The sequence below is a fragment of the Mesoplodon mirus genome, assembly GCF_964341445.2.
Source record: "Mesoplodon mirus genome assembly, chromosome: 12".
Classification (NCBI taxonomy): domain Eukaryota; kingdom Metazoa; phylum Chordata; class Mammalia; order Artiodactyla; family Ziphiidae; genus Mesoplodon; species Mesoplodon mirus.
Window position 1 is genome coordinate 65,394,840 of NC_138988.1, and position 23,620 is coordinate 65,418,459.

At 37.0% G+C, this 23,620-nt stretch overlaps 1 protein-coding gene across 1 annotated transcript in view; it reads right to left on the minus strand.

Annotated features, from left to right (window-relative positions):
- The window catches only part of MLIP (muscular LMNA interacting protein), a gene marked incomplete at both ends in the record, with an annotated part of 291,349 nt that overhangs the window by 32,694 nt on the left and 235,035 nt on the right, over positions 1-23,620 (minus strand). The window contains one exon of the mRNA XM_082637722.1: positions 1,973-2,026. Within this exon, the coding sequence (XP_082493848.1) occupies positions 1,973-2,026 (54 nt within the window). The remainder of the gene's footprint in view (positions 1-1,972; positions 2,027-23,620) is intronic.

Sequence of the window (23,620 nt, forward strand, 5' to 3'; positions counted from 1 at the left end):
TATCTGAACCAGATGCTTTTGTTATTTAAACAATCAACTGACTTTCTGTTATTGTGTAGAAACATTCTTATTTCTATCTGTAGTCTCTGTAAGCTTGAGCCAAAATTATGATGTTTGAAGGAGAACATTTGATTATTTTTTAACATTCATCAAAAATGTACAAAATTTATTCAAACTTTCTCCTTTTTTTGGAACTACATATTTGTCCAATTGTTTTACTATTACAAAATTTGCCACCCTCACAGTGAAAGAGCTGGAACATTTGACAGAGTTAATCTCCTTAATATATAAAGGGCGTTTACAACTCAATAATAAAAATATTACTAGACCAGTACATAAATGCTTAACATGATGCAAAAGCAAAATAGACAAGAATAACAGAAAAAGACAGAACTTTTACATGCAAATAAAAATGAAAAATAATTTCCTCTTTTAAACTGCAAATATTTTATAGCATGATTTTAAAGGGGAAAAAGATTTAAATAGCATAGGTAGAGATTTAGATAAAGATAGCTGGATAGAGGAAAGTAGATTGTTTAAGAGCATAGGCCTCAGGCAGTCATATCTGGATTCCATTCCTGACTGTACAGACACTTGTCAGCTATTTGACTCTAGGCAATAAATGGATTTCTCTTGGCCCCAGTTTCCTCATCTGTAAAATGGGAACAATAATACTTAATTTACAATGTTTTGTGAAGATTAAGTAAAATAATGCATCTAAAGTGCATAACACAGTAACATATAATAAACTCTCAATAAATTGGCAATTATAATAATTCTTAACGCTGACAGATATATAGTACACAGAAACAAGTATTATAACAAGTTTCTGGTAAGGTGAATTACTACAGTTGTTCAGCAATGCAACTTGGCTACATGTATCAAAAGTTTCCCATATGTCCATACTCATTACACCAATAATCCTGGTTTAAAAAAAAAATCAGAACTATGGTCAAGGATACAAATTCACCCTTATTCATAACATGCCTTTATATTTTAATGACTAAAGTTATAGCAGAGAGACACATCATTCCTGTATGATAGGTTTCAAAATTTGCACAAATAGGGATGTCACTTTATGAAATATACTCTAAATTGTGGAAAATATGCTTGGGAAAAAAATCAGATTTCATTTAGAATCTTATTTGGAATTTTATTATTCTTATTGCTCTTTTGTATTATTATTTTTTTTTTCGAAACTTAGAGGCTACAAAACTGAGCAAGCCTCATTTGTGAGGGTATCTGGAATGAATGAATGAGCTCATTTTTTACCATCTTAAAGATAACTCCTTTAAAAAGCAATTTTTCCCCACATTTACCACTTTGTCTGAAGGGATATAGAAGAAGAAAGCATTGTTCAGTTATTCTTGCTCTTAACACAAAATTTAAATTTTTGTACAAAACTTTTTCTTGTCTCTTTGGCATAGCATTTATAAAAATAAAAAAAGGTTTTTTGCATTTATTTTTGTCTGTTAGCTCAAAATGTGAAAGTGGTTAAACATTTGCATGAAATTCAGAGGTATGTTTGAGATGGCACACTCTGGCCTGTATGCTACCTGCCATATGCAAAATTCACTTGGGGGATGGGAAACTGAGCTACCACGAGGTCCTGAGACCTCTGACTCAGAAGACACATATAAGGATTATTGGATATCCATTGACCCTCTAGAAAAAGAAGACAACAGTGTTTTCACATATGAATCCAAAGAGAAAATCATGAAGACAGAGGGGATAGAAGTTAGTTTGTGACCAAGGTGCTACACACATGGGGACCTCTAGTACAACTTCCACATTGAGAAGCAGCAAGAATTTACTCATGTGACTATCAGAGTAGACCAGTTCATTCTTTCTTTAAAAAAAAAAAAAAACCCTGATTTTACTAATATTTTTAAAAAATAAGATTGGCTTATTTCTACAACCTAATAACACATGGAAACAGATAACCAGATCTCTAATTGTATCTTCCATTTACCTCTTCAGAATCAAGAGTTTCATGTTCCGGAATAGCCATCATTGGATGACTCAACTTCACAGAAAAGACGCCCAGGAAGTGAACAGGGATAGAAGTAAGGAGAGATAAATGTTTAAATTTCATTTAAGTTGACAGTTAAATGATGATGTAAGTATATTATTGCTGATCATATTCTACCAATGTAAACATTAAGATTTGATTGTTATTAAAAACAAAGGAAGATATTCTTAACATAGAAAAAAAATTTAGCAGATGGTGAATCCTTGGAGCCTAAGACCACATCTTATTTATCTCTGTGTCCCACATAAACTCTAACAGTGTTTAGCACACAGCATAGACAGTTATTAAATGTTTATTGAATGAATGTATTCTTAAAACACACTGGCAGTTATCAGAGAGAGGAAACAAAGTTAAATTTATGTTGCCACTCTCACAGTAGCTCTCAAAGCGAAAAGCTCCAAAGCAAAAGAGACAAATCACACTTAGACCTGCAATGTAGATGCATCTGTAGTGAATACTTAAGTGAAATGTAAAACATTGTGCATTATTGTAAACATTAAGAACATCAAAACACAACGACTTCATAAACGTTGTAATCTTACCAGATGACACTATTATCATGCAGTTTACAACACAGTGACACTTTAACAGAGAGAGGTTCTTTTGCTTATATAGGGATTTTTTATTATTGCATGGGTCTTCTGAGCACTAAACATACACTTAAACCTATTCAGACAGAAGAAAAGTCATAGATATGCAAGCAAAAGAGACAGAATGAGAGACACAGACAAGGAGAAAACAATCATTTATAATAAATCTGCTTACCCCCTTTATTTTTTAACTATCTCTCCTCACTACAACATTAGAGTAACCACAATACCTGATTTTACTGGAGCATCCCCAGTTTCTACAACTATCCTTGGTAAATCCGGGCTGTGGGAATAATTGGCCCCCTTTTACTCTCAACCTTGTCCTGATTTGATCAATAAATCATCGGATCAGTGATCTGCCCCTGATGCTCCAGGGCGATTCAGGGGATCCCAGCAATGCACCCTTGGCCCTAGGATGACATCACCAAAGGCTGCTGGGGAGGCCAACGAGGTCCCATCTCACTTTCCCTCTGTTCTAGCTGATTTTCAAGAAAGGAGCCTGCTTTTATTTAAAGCTACAACTTCATTAAATGCTAACCATTAAACTCTGTCCCAGCTATGAAATTCTCTGAGTGTCATAACATCAGGGATCCCAGCTTCCTGAGACCATTACTTTAAATAGAAGCGTGATCTGTCCCCAAGCCAACTAGAGATTCAAATAGTTTTCCAAAAATCAGCTGAAACACCTACTTTCTCTGTTCATCAGGGTCCCCTGAGATTGTAAACCTGGATTAGGATCAGATGCTATGTACCCCTTCAAACTTCAGACCAAGACAATTGGTCCTAGAGACAGCAAAATCGTTAGCATACCTAGGCTAAATGGTATGATAATTCTATGAATCATTGAAGTTTGTACCATGGCAAATCCCCATTCTCCTAGTCTCCTAAAATAGAGTAGAATAAACATTCTAAAATTTGAAAATGTTGTTGCCCCAATAAAATATTCAACTGAGATTGGAAAAGCAATTGAGTAATTATGTGATATCTATTTTACATTCTATCCCATCTTTCCAATATAGGTATTCATTCACTTAAATCCATTTTATTCTAATCTTCAATTTCAAAAACTATGTATTAACTATGCTAACCAACAAAAGAGAACAGCAAATGACTGATCCTAATTAATTGGTAATCCCCAAATCATTTATATTTGGCTTTGGAATGCTTTCCTCTATTTATGATCTTGGGTCCCAATAGGTTTGCTTTCTTATTATCCTCAAGGTGACCAAAAACATTACATAAAATGTGATACTGTTAATGGAGTTAGTCATAGTAATTTACTGTGTACTCACATGATAAATTCGTTATATGTATTTATTTATTTAGTGTTAACAGCAACCTAGTGAGGTGAGCACTAATTTTACCCTGATTCACAAATGAGGAAGCAAAAGCACCAAGAAGCAGGATAACTTCCTCAAGGTCCAGAGCTAGTGAGTGGCAGAGTCATGATTGGAATCCAGAGTGACAGTCTCTGGAGACTGTTCTTTCAAAGCAGTAGGAAATGGTAACATGTCACTGGGAAGATGCTCGGGAGACAAGAGCAGGGAGACAGAGGGAGGGAGTGGTGTGTGTGCCATTTTGCAAAAGGGAAAGCCATGTGCAAGAGTGTCAGAGTCAGAAGCAGTTTGGAGTGGTTGGTGTAGCTGGTGTCTCCATTCAGGAGACACAGACAATGAAGCTCGTATGTCAGAAGAGGAGTCTGGGATTCATTCTCTAGGCAGTGAGAAACCACTGAATCTCCAGGCAAGAAGGGGACACGTGAGATCAGATTTTCATGTCAAATAATGTCACCTTGGCTGATGTGCAGAATATAGATAGGGGACGGGGTTTGGAAGATATGTAAGTAATCAGAGAGACAGAGAATAAAGAAGAAGGTCTAAATGAAAGTTTTGCCTTAGAGAATAGCATAAACTCAAGTTTTCCTGGGTGACTATAGGCCCCCCTACTCTCTAGGGTGAGTGAAGGAGTGTCAGGCAGACACATTGATATTTTGTTGATTAGGGAAGAAAAATTATGAAATGTTCCAGAGGAATACTGTTGAAGTTGGTACATACGCAGAATGCAGAGGTTTTGTAAAACATGAGGTCTGGAGATGTCACATGGGGAAAACAAATATGGCAGGAACATCCTCTCACATTCAGAATGAGAATGATGACACTAAAACATTGAAATAAATTCCATATAGGTGGATGGCTTATTATCCAGGGTCAGTGAATACAGGAAGACAGAGAGAGGCCTCCAAGCCTGTTTACTTGGTGGTGAGTGCTCTAGAGGACAAATTACTATTTTGTCTCAACCCTGAAAAGTTACAAATTTTATCATCAGACCATTATTCAACATAGATGGATTGATGAAATGGAAAGCATGAGTGAAATGAGACAAACATCCTTTCATCCTGGATGGAAACTCCAGTCCCAGATATTGTATAACATTCATCAGACCTTTGCTCACTCACCACTGTGGGCCAATCAACAAGCCGTATTTGAATGAAATCTTCAGTTGAGTTTTATTACATTCTTTATCACAGCTGCCACCACACAAATATAAAGGCTTGTGGAGTGTTTGTTACCAGTGTGGGGCTTTCTCATAAATGTCACTGCATCTCCAGAGCTAACTTCTCTGACAAAGACAAATAAAATTACCTCCAACCAACTGGAGAGAACCCTACAACTAGAAAAAAAGAAAATATGCCGAATGTGGTGAAATCATTTAAGTCTTAATGTACCCGAGGAATGGCATTCAGAGCTGTAACTTTGTGAAACAGCTCTCCCACCTGTGCAGAGATGAAGTAGATTTTCTTGCCTGCCAAAAATGATGAAGTGTTACAAGAAATGTTCCCATATTTAAATCACTGAGGGTGCTACACCTGCTATTCAGAATTCACTCCTCGGGATTGCTTTTTAGCTGAACCACATCCTCTTGTAAACCTCCTTTGCTCCATTTGTCTTCAGGAAGCTGTCCCCCTATTCTATCTCCCACTGAGATTTGTGAACCACTCAAGCTAGAGTGTAACCTTCTTAAGAACATCTCTCAGAAATAGACGTGACAATTACTGCAGCCATACCTACGTAAAGCACTGTGTTTCCTGAGTACAGTGTTGTCATCGTGGGACCGCGAGCCACTGCACATCATGTACATTCGATGCTATTCACTTTTAGGTCGATTGTACCTGGCACAGGGACCACTCAGCACAGGAGACACGGGATGTGTATTGAATAAATAAATTAATAATGAAAGAGAGAAGGAATGAAATAGAGAAAAGAGAAATCTGCATTAGTGAAGACTTAGAATTGTTTACTGCATTCCCCGAAGTCTCTTCATTGGTAAGAAATTTTGCAAACTAGAGACGTTTCAACCAGCACTACGGCATGTGTGTGTTCTGCTCAAGTCCCTCACGATTCTTCTGCTTAAAGTCAGACAGAGGAAGACAAATATCATATAATATCCCTTATATGTGGAATCTAAAAAAGTAATATAAATGAACTTATATACGAAACAGAAACAGACCCACAGACATAGAAAACAAACTTATGGTTACCAGAGGAAAGGGGGGAGGATAAATTGGGAATTTGGGATTAAGAGATACACACTACTCTATATAAAATAGATAAACAACAAGGACCTACTGTATAGCACAGGGAACTATATTTAATATCTTTTACTAGCCTATAATGGAAAAGAATCTGAAGAAGAATGTATGTATATATATATATATATATATATATATATATATATATATATATATGCGTATGTATAACTGAATCACTTTGCTGCACACCTGAAACTAACACGTTGTATATTAATTATACTTTAATTTAAAAAAAAGAAAAAATAATAAATAAAAAGCTGAATTTAGTTGTCAGTATTTGAGTCCACAGATTCTACTTGCAGGTTTGTGGCTCTTTCTTTTGAACTGCTCAAGTGTCCTGCAACCCTAGGCCTGCAATCGTCTTGATATGCACATGGCTACCCCTGTTAGATGAAGCTAATCTCCAGGTCAACACAGTGCCCACCACTCCCAGTGAGGGAGGTCAAGGGTCAGAAGTCACCTATGGTCATGCTTATACATAAATGTCTGGTTTACTTCACTCCCCTAGGGGAATCTGCCTGGCCAAATAAAATACTTGAGTTTTTAATCCCTGATTTACAACACATCCCAGCCCATAGAAAGCACCTGGCAAGTCCTGTAAATTTCAGATTCTGATGCAGCTGGTCTGGGGAGGGTCCTGAGCATCTGCATTTCTAATGGGTCTCAGCTGAGACCAACAATACCATAAATTGAGGAGTGAGACCACAGCCAAGATTTTTGTATGAACTGATGGAATTGATGTTTTTCAAATATTTATTTATTCACAACTGAAATTAACTGCATTCAAAATGTCCTCATCAATTAAGTTACACTGTGCTTGTGTAATTAAATACTTTACCACAGCGTTTTTTTATTGAGTACGTGCTCATGTACCAGACACTTTACTGAATGTTAGAGATATGACAGCCAGCGAACAGGCATCCTCCCTGCTCTTGGAGACTGCAGTGAAGTGGGAGAGGAAGATATTAACTATATAATCAGGAATATACACAAACAAACACAATTAAATGTGTTCTGAAGGACAAGTTCAGAGTGCTAGGAGGGTTCATCACAGATAAGTCAGACCTGGTCTAGAAATAGGAAGGAATCTCTTCCCAAGAGGCTGAAATCTGCAGGATAATTCTCGTCATAGAGATAAGAGGGAAATTCTCGTCATAGAGATAAGAGAGACACAGTTCATGTGGTGTAAGTAGCTGAAAAGAAGTTACTCACCATTGCGCTGATGGGAAAATAAGGAGAAAATTCAGAATGAATGGACCAAACAAGTGAGAAAATCAGAAACCCAGGCTAGAGAATTACTGTGCAGGGATTTTGCCTGCATCAGTTCCACTTTGGAAGTCAAGGATTAAGCCCTTGAAAATGCTCATTAAATGAACCAAGGCTGTTTAATATGAGCCCGTCTCATTGCCCAGAAAGACTGAAAGCTGCTAGAGGACAGAGTCCATAATATGCTAGCACTAGTTGGTTGATTTTACTGCTCAAGATTCTATGCCTGGTTGCAACAACATGGATGGACCTAGAGATTATCATACTAAGTAAGCCAGAGAAAGACATATATCATATCATATCACTTATATGTGGAATCTAAAAAAATGATACAAATGAATTTATATACAAAACAGAAATGGATCCACAGACATAGAAAACAAACTTATAGTTACCAAAGGGGAAAGGGGGTGGGGGAGGGATAAATTTGGAGTTTGGGATTTACATATCCACCTACTATATATAAAATAGATAAACAACAGGGACAGGGACCTACTGTATAGCACAGGGGACTATACTCAATGTCTTGTAATAACCTATAAGGGAAAAGAATCTGAAAAAGAATATATATATATACACACACATATGTATATAACTGAATCACTTTACTGTACACCTGAAACTAACACAACATTGTATTAAATCAATTATACTTTAATTTTTTTAAAAAAAGTCAGGAGATTAGACTATGTGCATTAAAAAAAAAAAAAAAAAGATTCTATTCCTGGAACAAAACATGGGCAGTGCTCTGAGTTTGTCCTTAATGAGGGCAGTTCACGATATGTGCTATGAGGACACACCTGCTTTCATGATGATCAGAAACATACCACTCCTATCCATATGTCTTAAAGATTTCATCTGCATTAGCCTGGGATAATTTTTTAAATTACAAAACAACTTCAGTAGCTTGAATATTTATTTTTGGAGTTAAAAGTACAGCACCTATTTTGGGTGATGCCCAAAGGTTTACACATTTGTCTGTGTCACTACCTTCTGATGTAAACTGGGAAAAACCACTTTGTCTCTGGACCTCAGTGTTCTCATCTTTAAATTCTGGGTGCTAAATAGGTGATTACCAGTTCCTTCTGTCCTTGGATGAAGCAAAAATCTCTTCATTGATAAATGACGCTATCTCCGAAAAAAAAGTTCTTCCTTTTTGGAATCTCCTGCACTGAGCCACAGCTGAGGCAGAAGTTACATCTACAGGGATAGTAAAAATGACCTCTCCATGGAATCTTACCTGGGATATTTAATATCAGTTCTTAGCTGTACCATTTGCTCCGTGTGTGAAGTTTTATAAACACTATGAAGTTTCACAGCATTCCTTTGTGTATTCCCTGAGTATTCTCAAATGCTGAGCTGGAATTTGGTACATGTTAATTGTTTTAAAAACCCACAGGCAACTCCCTGTTAAGTTCTGATCATTAATATCATTATATGGGTGTTTAAGGACCAGTTGAGTCTTATACCAGTAAGAAAACAGGAATTTTCTGCTCTGAACATTGTAATAGGTCTTTTGAGATATGGCTGTAAATTCCCCAATTATACTATTTTTTATTCTTGGCCTTTTCTTTCTGCCCTAGGAGGCCCAGACTTGGGACACATTTGAATTCCCTATTCCTCAAAAGACCACCTTCAAAAGGGCAGCAGGATAGAATTTTTTCTTCTATGTGTTCATCCTGTTTTGAAGGCAAACACCACCTCCCTGTGTTTACTCACATTTTTCATCTAAAGTTGCTTCTTTCTTAATTGAAAAATCTTAATCCCCTGGGGGATTAACCACCTCATTCACTTTCTTCATTGCACAGTTCCCGGGTTGGAATGGAAATGAAGCAAAATCTACCTTCTAACAACATTTTAGGACTCAAAATAAATTCCAGAACCTGAAGTTGGAATTGACAAGGAAGCATATTTGCTGTTCTCTTTCTTTCTTCTATCATTTAAGGGCACAATTAGTTGCTTAGTACTACAGGCAAAACATCCTTTTCAGTTGTTCTCAGAATCTAGTACTAACTCTTATACAATCATAAACCAAATGTCTCCTTCACAAAAGATGATGTTGGCAGAATTTTTCTCCCTCTGTTCTCTCTCTTCTATAGAACAGAAGGGGTATTAGCCATTTTATTCCAATATGACATACAATCCCTGCCCTGCCTTAACCCCACCCCAGCTATTCCTAATTTGTAACTAGTTGCAAGAAACTTACCCTAGAACCCAGGAGTATGTCAAGAGATGTCAACTGGCGTATCATAAAAATTTGGAAGTGTTTCTGAAGATGAAGAACAGGCATGACTGTGATGGGGTCAGTATGTGCCCCCATCACCTCCAGAGACCCTGGACCAGACCCCACTCTGCTCTGTCCTAAAACTACACCCCCAGCAGCATCTTTGAGGGAGAGGATATGTGAATCATTGGTAGGCAGATGAGCTGAGGACGGTAAGCCTACAGATCAAGTGGAAGGCTCACCTCCTGCATGGTGCCTGCCAGTTCTGCCTCCCTGGACTTGGACCCTGTTCCTCCATCCCCACATCTCCCTCTGCATTATTCCAAGCCACATTTCAGTAACGATGTAAGCACCTCCTAACACTCTTATCATGTCAGCTATATGCTTTTGAGCTTTCAGTACATGCATGTTCTCTGCCCCACTACCAGCCCCTGCCCCAACTATATTGTCCTGCCAGGCACTGCAACTTGGTCTTAGATGGCAGCTATTACTGAGGGATTCCGACAGCCTTGCTTTCTGGAGCCTTGTTGTAATCTAAGATCTCCCCTCTGGAGACTGTCTTCTTCCACTCCTTGCTACGTTCCTGCTAGAACCACATCCTAACATCAAGGTATCTCTTTATCCAAGTTAAAAATCATGAAATAGGTGGGGTATTTACTGTTTGCTAAAAACCCATGGAAAAACTCTATGTTTAGTTATGTTGTGTTAGTAGGTTTCAGCCATTCAAAAGAGTGAATGAGATCTTTTGAAAATCAGGGTAAAAATGCTACCATATTTGTCTAAGATTACTATCACCTAAAATTTGATGCACTGTTAAAATATCATATAAATACAGAAGCATAAAATATGTTCTCAGTCATACAGGGCCTGAGAATATTTGCCAAATAAAGACCTACCTTAAAACTTTCTTGGACCAAGGACTCAAATAAGAAGATAAATAAACACAGAAGGAGGCAGCAAGAAATATAGGAAGTTAAGGTAATAAAACACCCTGAGCAAGTGTATCATTGCCATAAAAAAAGCCACAAAAAGCTACGGAAAAGAAAGAGAGAAATTATAACCATAATATCCCAGAAATAAAAATCTAGAATTGGACAATATCAACATGATGAAAGATAATGGAAGGGACCAAATGAACTTGTCTTCCTGGGAGAAAACATAGATATTGATGGGGTGTATAAAAGTGAATATGAGCCCTAGGCTAAGGGCAATCATAATAACAAAATAGGATGAATAAATTCTATGCTAATAAACCCATATCTCTTGGATGGAAAACTGGAAAGAAGAGATAAGAAATTATAATAATGAAAAATATAAAATAATATGGCAGAATTAACATCATGTAATAAGATAATCTCAGACATGAAGAGAAGTCTCTTGTGATAAAATAAGAAAATCAAGATGGGAGAATATATGCTCAATAAGAGACACACACAAACAAGAAGACATGTAAAAATTGAAAAAAAGGAGGAAAAGATGTATCTGTCCAATATAAGCCAAAATAAAACTAGAAGTGCAGTCTTATTTTCTTTAAAATAGAATTCAAGAAAAAAACTTTATAAGAGACCAAAAATAATTATATACTGGTAAAAAAAATTACTGAACAGGAAGATGTGACCATCATAAACATGCATTCCTAATAATATAGTCCCAAAATTTTAAGATGTCCCAATGATTGAGCTGTAATTCTTTGAGGAGGGATCTTACACATCGTTTGAATGTTTCAAGAACTAAGAAAGCATTTCAGTGTCCAATGGGAGCTAAGTGAACACTTTTATACAACCTGAGGAAAGGTCCAATCCCACTGTGATATCCTTCTTGTGCAAAAGAGATTTCTATTTGATTCACAGGACATATGGACCATATGGCTTATATGTGGACAAATGGGTATCATTATTTGATGGCTGTTAATCAAGTGTCTAGTTGTACTTTGATCAGTCACACATGGGTAAACTTCAACAAATTTAGCAATCAGAAACAATTTTATGGTCATATTTTAGTAAAAGAAGTAAAACAGTAGTCACATTACGCATAAGGAAGCAACATAGGAAAATTTTGCCATTAAGTTTCAAAATAAGAGACTCCTTAGCTATGTAAATGCCACATATCACATATGGCTTTTGTTGCATGGAGTAAGTAGAAAGGTAAAAGAAATGAAAGCAATGAGACCAACAATTAGGTTGAACTATGTGAAACTGATAAAACTGATGTTTTCCTACATCAAGAACTATTGAATAAGGCAATTTCATAGGGATCAACCTCATATAAAAGATAGTTACTTATCTAACCTTCTTTTAATGCTATTCCTTTTCTTAAATATCTTTTAAGAAATACATATTTAAATATCTTTTAAATATATGTATGTATTTTGTATATATGTATGTGCCAAAGTGAGCACAAAATACATACATACAAACTACATATATTTTAAAGACTCAGTTTGCAAAGATAAACACCTCCATCAGAGATTTCATTTATTTCAGAGCCCGCAGCTGCCTCCTTCTACAGACCATCTCCCTCAGCTGAGAAGAGCATCCCAACGCTGAGTTCCTTGACCCTCTACCCACAGCTGATGATGACTGGTAAGGTGTATCCAAGGGCAGCTCCTTTGCCTCAAGAGTGGGTGACCTTGCAATTTATGCTCCAGAGCCCTCTCCCTGTGAATTAGGCAATGGCTAGCCTGTCTGAGATCACTCTTCCTCTTCTCCTTGCCCTTCCCAATCATGATGTACACCCTCCCTTAAAAGACATTTTTCTGGAGAGCCATGCCCTCAGCAAATCACAAATGCTGGAAACCCTGTCTCAGGCTCAGCTTCTAAGGAACCTAGTTTGAGACACCAGGCAGTGGGGATGGGACAGGTGGCAGCTGAGTGCTGTGAAAGACCAGGGGCTCATTTTTTCTTAGTGCCTCCATCTGAACTAGGTGCAAACAATGTCTACAAAACACAAGCATGGTCTATCAATTCTAAGGGACCAGCATGTTATTTTACAAGAGCTTTAAAACGAATCTTTCTCCAAATATATTTCTCCTTGCTAAAAATGCCATCCAGCCTGCATCCTACTGCACATCTCTTTCAAATTAGCAAATTCTTAATTATTGAGGTGATTTTATTAAAAGTGTTACAATGAAAACTTTCAACTAGATGGCAATATGTGAGTTTAGGGACAGATACAAAAAAAATGGATTGTTCTTCTTTCCTGGAATAAATATACAAGTCAACTGCTTGTGATTATATTAAGTACATTTTTAAATGATAACTGACAATGAGATAACCCAAAACATGCCTGGTTTCAAATGCCAGCCTGTCATTAAGGCACCTATTGTGTTGATATGTTCTTTTTGCCCTCTAGTGGAGAACCTAACAAAATATAATTAATACTTAATTTTTCAGAACTGCTTCTATTAAAATACCTGCTCACTGGCATTCTTTTTTTTTTAATGTTAAAAGTCCAATTAATTTCCATTTAGCCATTTTAAACAGAATGTTCTTCCTGAACATATTATACAAATTCATCCATTTAGAAAACAATTTAGCATAGGCCAACAGGGCTCAGGTTTTGGTTTCCTGAAAAATCTCAAACATTAAGAACCAATTTTGAGTTTATAGAGCTTCTTCTCCTATTCCACCCACCTCAAATGTTCTCTTCTAAAGCATCTTAATAGTTATCCAATTCCCATTAACTCCAAAAGTTGTCAGAGATGTTTTAGAACTAGGAGCAAGACAGTTTATCTCCATGATGATAGAAAATAAATTACCTTGGTTTATTTACACAGAAGGATTTCTAATTACGTAGACAGAACACAAACAGACATTATTAATGAGGAGGATAAAAAGAGGTTTTGCTTCCAAAAGTCAAGATGACTTTTTTCAATAAATGTGGCTACCTCAGTATATTTTTGTCAGAGTTTTAGATAAACAATGGCTCTCTTAGTCACTAACCTTTGGAACTGTGGCTGCCAAAGCAGGTGGTTCACAATAAACCCAGGCCCTGGCAATCACTCACACCGGCCCTTGGGTGTGTCACTTGGCATCTTTAGTCTTCAGTTTCCTCATCTGGAAACTGAAGGAAGTCAGGTGGCCTCGGTGGTTACTTAGTTCCTGTCCTGATATCTCCGTCCTGTCCTGTCATTTAACCAGAAGGAAGCCTGTGATTCCACAGAGGAGATGTCCAAGAGGGTGGTGATGCAGCTTCAGCAATAGATTTTTTTGGGGAGGAGAGGCAGTTTCTTAAGAAAAATTAGTCAAGTACCAGCTTTTAAGCCCGTTCTGTGGAATCCTGTACACAGTATTTACACTTTCTGAGCCTCAGTTTCTTCATATGTAAAATAAAGGGGATAAAACCTACTTTACGATTGTTTGGAAACTGAAATAAAATACTGTCTACAAAGGGAGTGGCCTGTGGTCTACTTTTTATAAATATCAATTCCTCTTGCACAAAATCTTGGAGATGCCTCAGCTCACTCCCTGCTTTCTTCTCACAAGTTCAGATGAGGCCAGTGAGGAAGAGCGGTCCAGCAGTCTTACTTCTTGCTAACTTTAAACCGTATTTTCCGATCCCAGTGGTTTCCTCAATACTCTGGCTTGCTTTCATTTTCTCAAGCTCATCCGGTTCCTTTTCTTTCCTGCCTGGAAAACTTTACCCATGCTGTTCCCTCTGCCTGGATGCCCAGCCCGGCCCCAACGTTTGCTTCCTTCCAAACCTCAGATGAGACATCATTTCCTTACTAAGTCTTTCCCCGATTCATCAGATGAGATCAGGACCTCTGTTCTATGCGCTCATAACTACTTTTTTTCTGCATAGCAGGTGTCACAACGATCATTTATAATGATTTTTTTTTTTTTGCTTATTTGTTATACCTGTTTTTCCCAAATAGAGAAGAGGTATCTGGCAAAGGCCCTTGCTTTCCAATGCATGACCGTCACAGACACAGCTCTTTGCAAATAAGTGGTACTCAATAAATCTTTGTGAAATGAATATAGTGTGCTTTGTCAACTGACAGACTCCAGGGTTTCTAGACTTTGTGTTGAAATTAAAAAGTTGCAAGGTCTATGCTCTTTGTTATTGGTGGGGAACTAGGCTATTTGTTGGACAAGGATTTTGTAAACTTGAACCCAGTCACATTACTTAGTGTTCATTTTCTCCTTCTGAAGCTATGCCCAGTTATAAACTGCTTAGCTCAAAGAGGTGTTGCTTTATTTTTTATATATTTGTAGAAGATTTTTCACATCTTTAGATCTAAATATTTACAGCTTACATTAGAAAAGCAAGTTTTTATTTCAAAGCCCCTTCAGCCTTTGAACCAGTTGGTGAAAGTTAGAATTACTTTAAATTTTTCGCTTCTCCAGCTGAGTCATAATCTGCTTTAACTTCTATTGATTGATTTTGTTAAAATATCAAAATAAACCTCAGAAAAGAAATCTCATTTCAGAGGAGCTACTAAAAAATTTAACTCATGTTGGAAATATGTCTTTAATATTAATATTTTAATTCATTTATTGAATTTCTATAGGTTCATAGGGTCAGTTCTCCAAGTAGCTAGGCAATGATTGTACCAGTTAAAATATTCTCAATAATGGTAAAAATATAAACTTCACAATGGATTAAATTTGAAAATTAAGATGTAGGAGATAAAAATAGGGGAAAAAAGAATGAGAAAAGTCAACACTAAAGGATGAAATATCCAAAACGTTTAAAGAAAGGATGGTCATGACCTAGGAAGCAGGCTAAAGCAAATTTATGGAGAGACCTGTCCCTCTGACCATCCTGGATATAAAAGTTTCTTTCCTTCCCTGGTTTCCTACCTCATTCAAAGTCTGTGCACCTACCCCCTAATACTCTGTTATGTGAAAATGAAAGTCAGTAGGACCCAATTCCCCCAAAGATGTGACTGTCTATTACAATCTTCTTTTTTTTTACCTCCTATTTCCGAAACTGCATACTTCTTATTCATAATACATTTTCTAGGTAGATTCCTCACTATTCTAATATGTCTCACCCTTGGCTTATTATAAGTGTAGTGATCCTTTATGTAGAAAAGACAAATAATGGATGGAATTGGGCTGAAAACACCACCATTTTGCTCACTGAACTCTCATTTTTTCATCACAGAGAAGTTATATTTCCTTTTTATTCTTAATCTACAATCTCAAAAGAGGCTGCTTGGAAAACAGCCTAATAAAATGGACCAGTAAATATTCTGTTGACATATCATAAGGATAAAATACATTTCAAGTAAAATACTTCATCTTTCTTAGCAAAAACATAATTCTAATATAAAAGATTGTTATATTTTAAAATCTCTTTTTATGAAAAAGGCACTTTAATTTCTTAAAAAATAAATCATAAGACAGTGCATGTTGGCAGCTGTGGTATTTTTTCAAAGAGAAATTACTTTCAATGATTGAAGTAGTGTACCAGAAAAAAAGATATGTACCTCTGATTCAATAAGTCCAAGAATACTGGATGTATAAACACTCAACCCAATTGTAAATGCTACAAGCACATAGGTACAATTTTGATTAAGAACTCAACCTTACATTTTACAACTTACTCTAAGAAAAAAAAAATCCTGTGACCTAAGTATGTATATATACTATTTAACAGTTGTGTTTCCCTGTACTTACTAGGGGTTTTAGGAGAAAAAAATCAATTATAATCAAACACTTATAAACATGTCAGTATAAACAGTTTTTCTTTGTAAAGTTATTTTTCATAATGAAGTTCATTTTCTTGCTGAATCATTACAGAATTTAAAAATCAAAAGAGGAAGGTTTTGTTATCATGGAGGAAGCATAGACTTGTCAATGGAGTAAATACTTTAAGATCACTCAGGTCAGTGGAAGTTCTGAGTTTAGAATTTCCAACTAAGTCCCATTGATTTTCACTTTTCTAAGATCTCCAGGTAATTCTGATGCAGTCAGCCCAGTTTATCTCCAAGAGTAAGAGTTTCGGAAGCAAACCTAATACGCTACTATTACTGATGAGAAAAAAGAAACCCACAGAAGGTTAGGTTGTTTAGTTGAGGTGTTTCTTGTATCTTAAGCTAGGATTGTATTGCTAAAAACTTCCCTCTTAGAACTGCTTTTACTGCATACCATAGGTTTTGGGTTGTCGTGTTTTCATTGTCATTTGTTTCTAGGCATTTTTTGATTTCCTCTTTGATTTCTTCAGTGATCTCTTGGTTATTAAGTATTGTATTGTTTAGCTTCCATGTGTTTGTATTTTTTACAGATTTTTTTCCTGTAATTGATATCTAATCTCATAGCGTTGTGATCAGAAAAGATACTTGATATGAGTTCAATTTTCTTAAATTTACCAAGGCTTTATTTGTGACACAAGATATGATCTATACTGGAGAATGTTCCATGAGCACTTGAAAATAAAGTGTATTCTGTTGTTTTTGGATGGAATGTCCTATAAATATCAATTAAGTCCATCTTGTTTAATGTATCATTTAAAGCTTGTGTTTCCCTATTTATTCTCATTTTGGATGACCTGTCCATTGGTGGGAATGTAAATTGATACAGTCACTATGGAGAACAGTAAGGAGGTTCCTTAAAAAACTAAAAATAGAACTACCATACGACCCAGCAATCCCACTACTGGGCATATACCCTGAGAAAGCCATAATTCAAAAAGAGTCATGTACCACAATGTTCACTGCAGCTCTATTTACAGTAGCCAAGACATGGAAACAACCTAAGTGTCCACTGACAGATGAATGGATAAAGAAGATGTGGCACATATATACAATGGAATATTACTCAGCCATAAAAGGAAACAAAATTGAGTTATTTGTAGTGAGGTGGATGGACCGAGAGTCTGTCATACAGAGTGAAGTAAGTTAGAAAGAGAAAAACAAATACCGTATGCTAACACATATATATGGAATCTAAAAAAAAAAAAAAAAAAAAAAAGGCATGAAGAATCTAGGAGCAAGATGGGAATAAAGATGCAAACCTACTAGAGAATGGAACTGAAGATACAGGGAGGGGGAAGGGTAAGCTGGGACAAAGTGAGAGAATGGTAGTGTATATATGGACATATATACACTACCGAACCAAACGTAAAATAGATAACTACTGGGAAGCAGTCGCATAGCACAGGGAGATCAGCTTGGTGCTTTGTGACCAGCTAGAAGGGTGGGATAGGGAGGATGGGAGGGAGGGAGATGCAAGAGGGAAGAGATATGGGAGTATATGTATATGTATAACTGATTCACTTTGTTATAAAGCAGAAACTAACCAAATAAATAAATAAATAGAGCTAAAAAAAAAAGAAACCCACAGAAAAAGAGTGAAGTATGTGACACAATAGCATTTATGTAAATTTAATTATAGACACACAAAATAATAATGCAACTTTTGAAAGAAAATATACTAAAAAAATAAAAACAGAAAAAAAAAACTTCAGTATAGTTGCCTAGGGGAAGAAGGAAAGCAAAGTGAAAAATCAGAATGAAAAAGAATACATATGTGAATAAATATGGAGGGATTAAAAGTAATGAATAGATCCTAATAAAAGAAAAAAAGGCAATTTTAGATGAGAGTATTGTCCTACTAGCTATGTTGATGGATTATTTCTTTACTCCAGCACCAAAATTCTACAAATAATAGAAAGCATGCTGAAAAAAATATAAAACTGGGTACTTAAGGTGGAATGTGAAAATTTCATTTACCAGTTGATCATGGTAACAATTCTATGCTAGAGATTCTATTTGTATTGCTATTTTATAGGTAAGGAAACTAAAGAAAGAGTTTGAATTGCTTTTCCAAATACAGGCATAAAACAATTCATTTATTCAACAAAATGGTCAGTAACTGATGTCTTATTATAATGTCTGCAGATGAACTTTAAGCTGTATTTCACTATAGGTATACCCACTGATCAAATCAAGACACCTGCTAATGAGAAGGCTCAGTAAAAATAACTAAAACCATATCATTTTAAAATATTTATTAATTGATTTAAATGGTTTGTTACATTAATACACATATAAAATATTTGCTTACAAAAAAGCTTTTTCTAAATAAAATTATTTCAAAAAATAGAAAAATACATTGGTATACTTTAAAAAAAATGTCTGGGAAAGATCAAAATGAATGGTTATCCTATGTAGGAGTATACATTTTCCTCTCTCTGTAGGAGACCTTAAAGTCTTGCCCTAACATCTAACAATGGTGACAGCAGCCTGGAGGTCTGCACTAGGAGTGGGAGCAGGAGTGGTCATGACCCTGGGGAGACAGCAGTGAGCAGTGGCTTGAAGTGAGATCTTAGCTCCCTGCTCAGGAATTGAATCTGGGCAGCCTGGGTGAAATCCAGGAATCCTAACTTCTAGTCCACCAGGGGACAGTGGCTGGAACTAGAGCCACCCTGGCTCTTGTTCTCCTTAAAAACAAGAATTTTTCAAGGAGACAGAAGCTGTAAAAATAGGCACAAAGTTTATTATTAGAGGCATAGCACAACATGTGGGAGAGCACACAAAGAAGTAGTTTATTTAAGACAGAAGCAAGGCAGAAATACACATCCAGAGAAGAGTGCAAGTGTCCTCCTGAATGACGAGTGCACTAGGGAGGCGATTTAAATCACTTATATAGGGCAGTTCTTCTGGGTTTTTGTTTTCCTCTGGCCAATCATCTCACTTAGTTTCCCACATCTGCCCTCGCCCAGGGCCCTCTCCGATACGTGTGTGCATCTTTTAACCAAGATGGATGCCAGTGCAGGTTTGGGGGGTCCTCTGGGAGATTGACAGCACCCAGAGGGATAGCATCCCCTCCTTTTTAGACCCCCAAGGAACCTTTCTGCACATGTGCAGTCAGGGAGGTCCCCTTGACCCCAAGAATGATAGATGTATTCATCTTATCTCTTTACTCTAGCAGAGCTCAGCTCCTGCCATTAACTCTTTCCTTGAAGTGTCAGTTGGAGACAAGCCCCAATTTACTCAGCTTGACAAATTCCAGCTGCTCATCCCCAGAGCCCATCTACCTCTTACCTCAGACAGGGCTGAGAAGTGTTCTGGACAGGAAGAATAGAGGTGGGAGATGAATAACTACCTCTCTCCTGCTCTGAAGGGAAAGCTAGAGTGGAAGGAATTTTTCAGAGGCTATTCCAGAGATAAGCACTGAAATATTCAAATTGAAAGTGCTGGAAATATAAGAAATAACATCCTGTCTCCATAGCCTATGGTTGTGCTAGATAAAAGGTCAAAAATGTAGGTAGGATAAGAAAAGAGGAAAAGGTGCACAAATCTGAGTACTTCAGTTGGAATGTAAAAGTGGGCCAGAAGAGTTAGAATTTGGGGTAGACTAAAAAGACAGGACTACCTCAGAGACTGTGAGACTGGAAGACAGAATAAATGAGGCAGAGGCTGGAGAAAAGGTTAAACATTTGGGAGAGGGATAAACTTCCCACAGATGCACGTTATATGCATGTAGGTTTTCTCACCTGAGGGTCAAGAAAGTAGCTGAGACCCCACGGCGATGTATTAATGGGGCCAGAGAAGAGGAGTCTTTCTAAATGAACTGAATTCTTAAAAACAGAGAATGGATGGCACTAGACCTAAACACAAAAGATGTGTTGTGGGTGGTACTTTATTAGCTTTGAAAATAAACATTTTTAAATGCATTGCAAAATGGAGGAAAAATTGGCAAAATGACTCTAGATGAGAGAAAATTTTAAGATAGTAACCCCACACACCCAGACACAAATTCCTTGGTATCCTTTATTGTTTCAGCAGTTATAGGTAGCAAAGCATAATTATCAAAAATAAAGAAAATCTCTCTATTTTTGATAGCCAAAGTTTTGATTTTCAGCATCCCCGACTTCAAATTTAGATCAGAAACATGGTATGTGTGGATATATATTTTATAAATCATGGAACCGCATGTGTCATCTCAGACCCTGACATTTTAATACCAGCCTCTCAACTTTAAAAAGCCTGTCCCTACTTCTCTTGGCCTGAGGGCTCTTTCTGAGGAGGAATGCTCCCCTCCCCCACCTCAGGTTGTCCAACTCTAAGTTGTCTGCTCTCCACTGGCTCCCAGAATCCCTTGGGAAACTCAAGCTCCAGTTACTTACAGTGACAGCTTGCTTGATGTTACACCCTTTATTTTACCCGTGTCTCAGTCTCCACTCCCTTAATTGCTATTCCTTGGAACCTCCCAAATTAACTACTAATATATGAATCCTTTACTCAGGGAAATCCAAACCAAGATATGACTTATTCTCATTATTTGCAGTAGTTCTGTCCCATAAAGTAACTACAACTATGGAATTAGCAAATCCTGAACCATGGCTCTGAGACGAAATACAGGATTGGGTTCCTGTGAGCTTCTAATTACATTTTCATCAGCCAATCAGACATCACCTTGTTTACCTTGTCTTCTGTTTAAAGACATCCGATTTAATATATATTATTGATTCATTAACACTGAACTCACAGCTAACAGCAACATAACTCATGCCTGAAGGAAGCGTACCTGACATGCACATTTTCTCTGTAAGGCACATCCATCACAATATTCTTGCATTTGAAACACTAGACAGCACTGCAGCACTAGGCTTAGGGGCCATTTAAAATAGCAAAATCACCAACAAAAAAACACTATAATTCCAAACACGTGGGACAATATGGTCCGTGAAAAGAACCATTACTTATAACGTAAGAAAAACAAAACAAAACATCGCCTTGTTCACCCCAGCTGGGAACATGTGCACAGGTCAATCAAGTTTTCCACTGTTCTCATATGTCCACACATGACCACAGAAGTGCAGTGACTACTGACTTTTTAGTGAGTAGGCAAATTCACAAATATGTAATCTTGTAGAGTTTCCTATGGCAAAGGGGGCAGGAACATAAGAGGAGAGAATATGTAGACTCTCTAAGCTGATAGTTCTGAGATGGCCTCAGAATCTATCTGCTCCCAGAATGTAGGTAACAATAACAATACATGCTATAGATGCTCCCATACATGCTATAGATGTTCAGGATTAGCTGATCTACAGCCAATGAAGTCATGTCATGCAGGTGAAGAAAGAAGGATGCAGTGATGTATTATAGGATTGATGGTCATGTACCAGACAGAACTGAGGACACCCCAAAGGATATCAGCATCCACATATAACAGAAGAAGGTCAGAGACCTCCTGCCTCCACCTATGCTTCTATGCCAAGGAGCTCCATACTCTTGCAGGAAATTGGATGCAGCCCTCAAAAAAGGGAGACCCTCAATTGACTGAAATTGTACTGCATGTACTCATAAATCCATAAATTGACTCAGATTCAGTTTCTGCTTTAAATAGAAATAATACAAAATATTCAAGCATCTTGTGCTCTTCGTGAATAAGTTGGGTCATTTTAGGATCTGTTCATCATTAACACATATTTGTTGCTCTACCTATAATGTGAAAAATACCATATTAAGCACGTCATGTCCTAGATAGACACTAAAACAATCACAACAAATAAATACATGATAACCTTTAATATGCATGAGATAACTTGGCACAGGCAAGGGTTATAGAAATTGAAAGGAGAAAAATATCACTTTGAGTGTTGATACAGGAGGAAACTTCACAGAGGAGGAAGAATCATTGGACTAGATCATAAAGTATGAGAACAGTTTGCATAAGTAAGGTGAAAAGCAGGAAGGTATTTTATATGAGGAGAATGAGTGAGCAAGTTGAACACTAAGAAGTTCCCAAGGCATTCCTGGAGGAAAGTAAGAAGATTAGTTAAGGAAAGTGGAATAATAATAAAAAGTAGTAAGAGATAACATGACAGGCTTAACAAAAGAAGAATCCATTCAACTTGGTGAGTGACTAGCTATCAGGCCAAAGCAGAAAAAAACATAATAGATGAATCGAGTTTCGACTCTGAGACTGAGTGTCGTGGTATTAATGACAGAAGCAAGGAAGCCAGAACAGAATTGGTTTGAGACGACATGAATGATAAGTCTGAGGTGACAATATGGCACCCTGGGGGAACTGACAAGCAAGCATCTGAAGGTATAAAACTGGATCTCAGAGGAGAAGCAGAATTGGACATGTGGATTTGAGGATTATCAGTACAAGTAAGATCATCCCAGAAACCTGTGAGTAGGTGAATATCTGAAGTGAGGCAGTTAGAGAGAAGAGGTAGAGGAGGACATGTCCACCAAGAAAACAAAGAAGGAACAGTCAGGGAGTTGAAATGTACATATTATCCCAAGAGCAGAATGATGACAGAGATTCAAGTGTGAATGATCAAAAATGTCAATTGCTAAAAGGCCTAAAAGAGATAGAAGACTCAGAAAATTCAGCTGAGTTTGCTGACAAGCAGTTTACCCTTGAGAGAGAAATTTCAGTAGAGTGGTTGAGGTGAAAGACAAAATGCCTTCAAGAATGAATTAAAGAGTGAATTTACGGAAGAGGGATGTCTACTGATCACTTTAAGAGAAAGTCTTGAAATTACTAGGTTTGTAGCATCAGCAAGGAAAAGGAAGGGGAAGTATTCATTTTATTTTGTATTTTGAAGTTTTTGCATACAAAGAGGATGGGTTCAATGGAAAAAGAACAAATGAAGATGTAAGAGAGTGATGGCAATTACAATTCAGGAAGGCTTATTAATACAAAGACCTAACTCTTATATGGTTCTTGTTATGTCCCAGGCACTATTCTAAGTGCTTTATACATATTAGTCCATCTTAATCTCATAATATTCTATTAAGACAGTACTATTGTCATCCTCACTTGCCCACTATCACCATCTGGAAGGAGTGGGCTCAAGAAATGAACTCAGATGGACTGACTAAAGACACCAGGCTCTTATTCACTGGGTTATGTTAGTTTATAAGGGTTAAAGAAGGAAATAAGAGTAATGACTCCCTTCATGAGACAGGGGAAAGAGAGGAAGTACTGGTTTAACCACAATAACAGGGA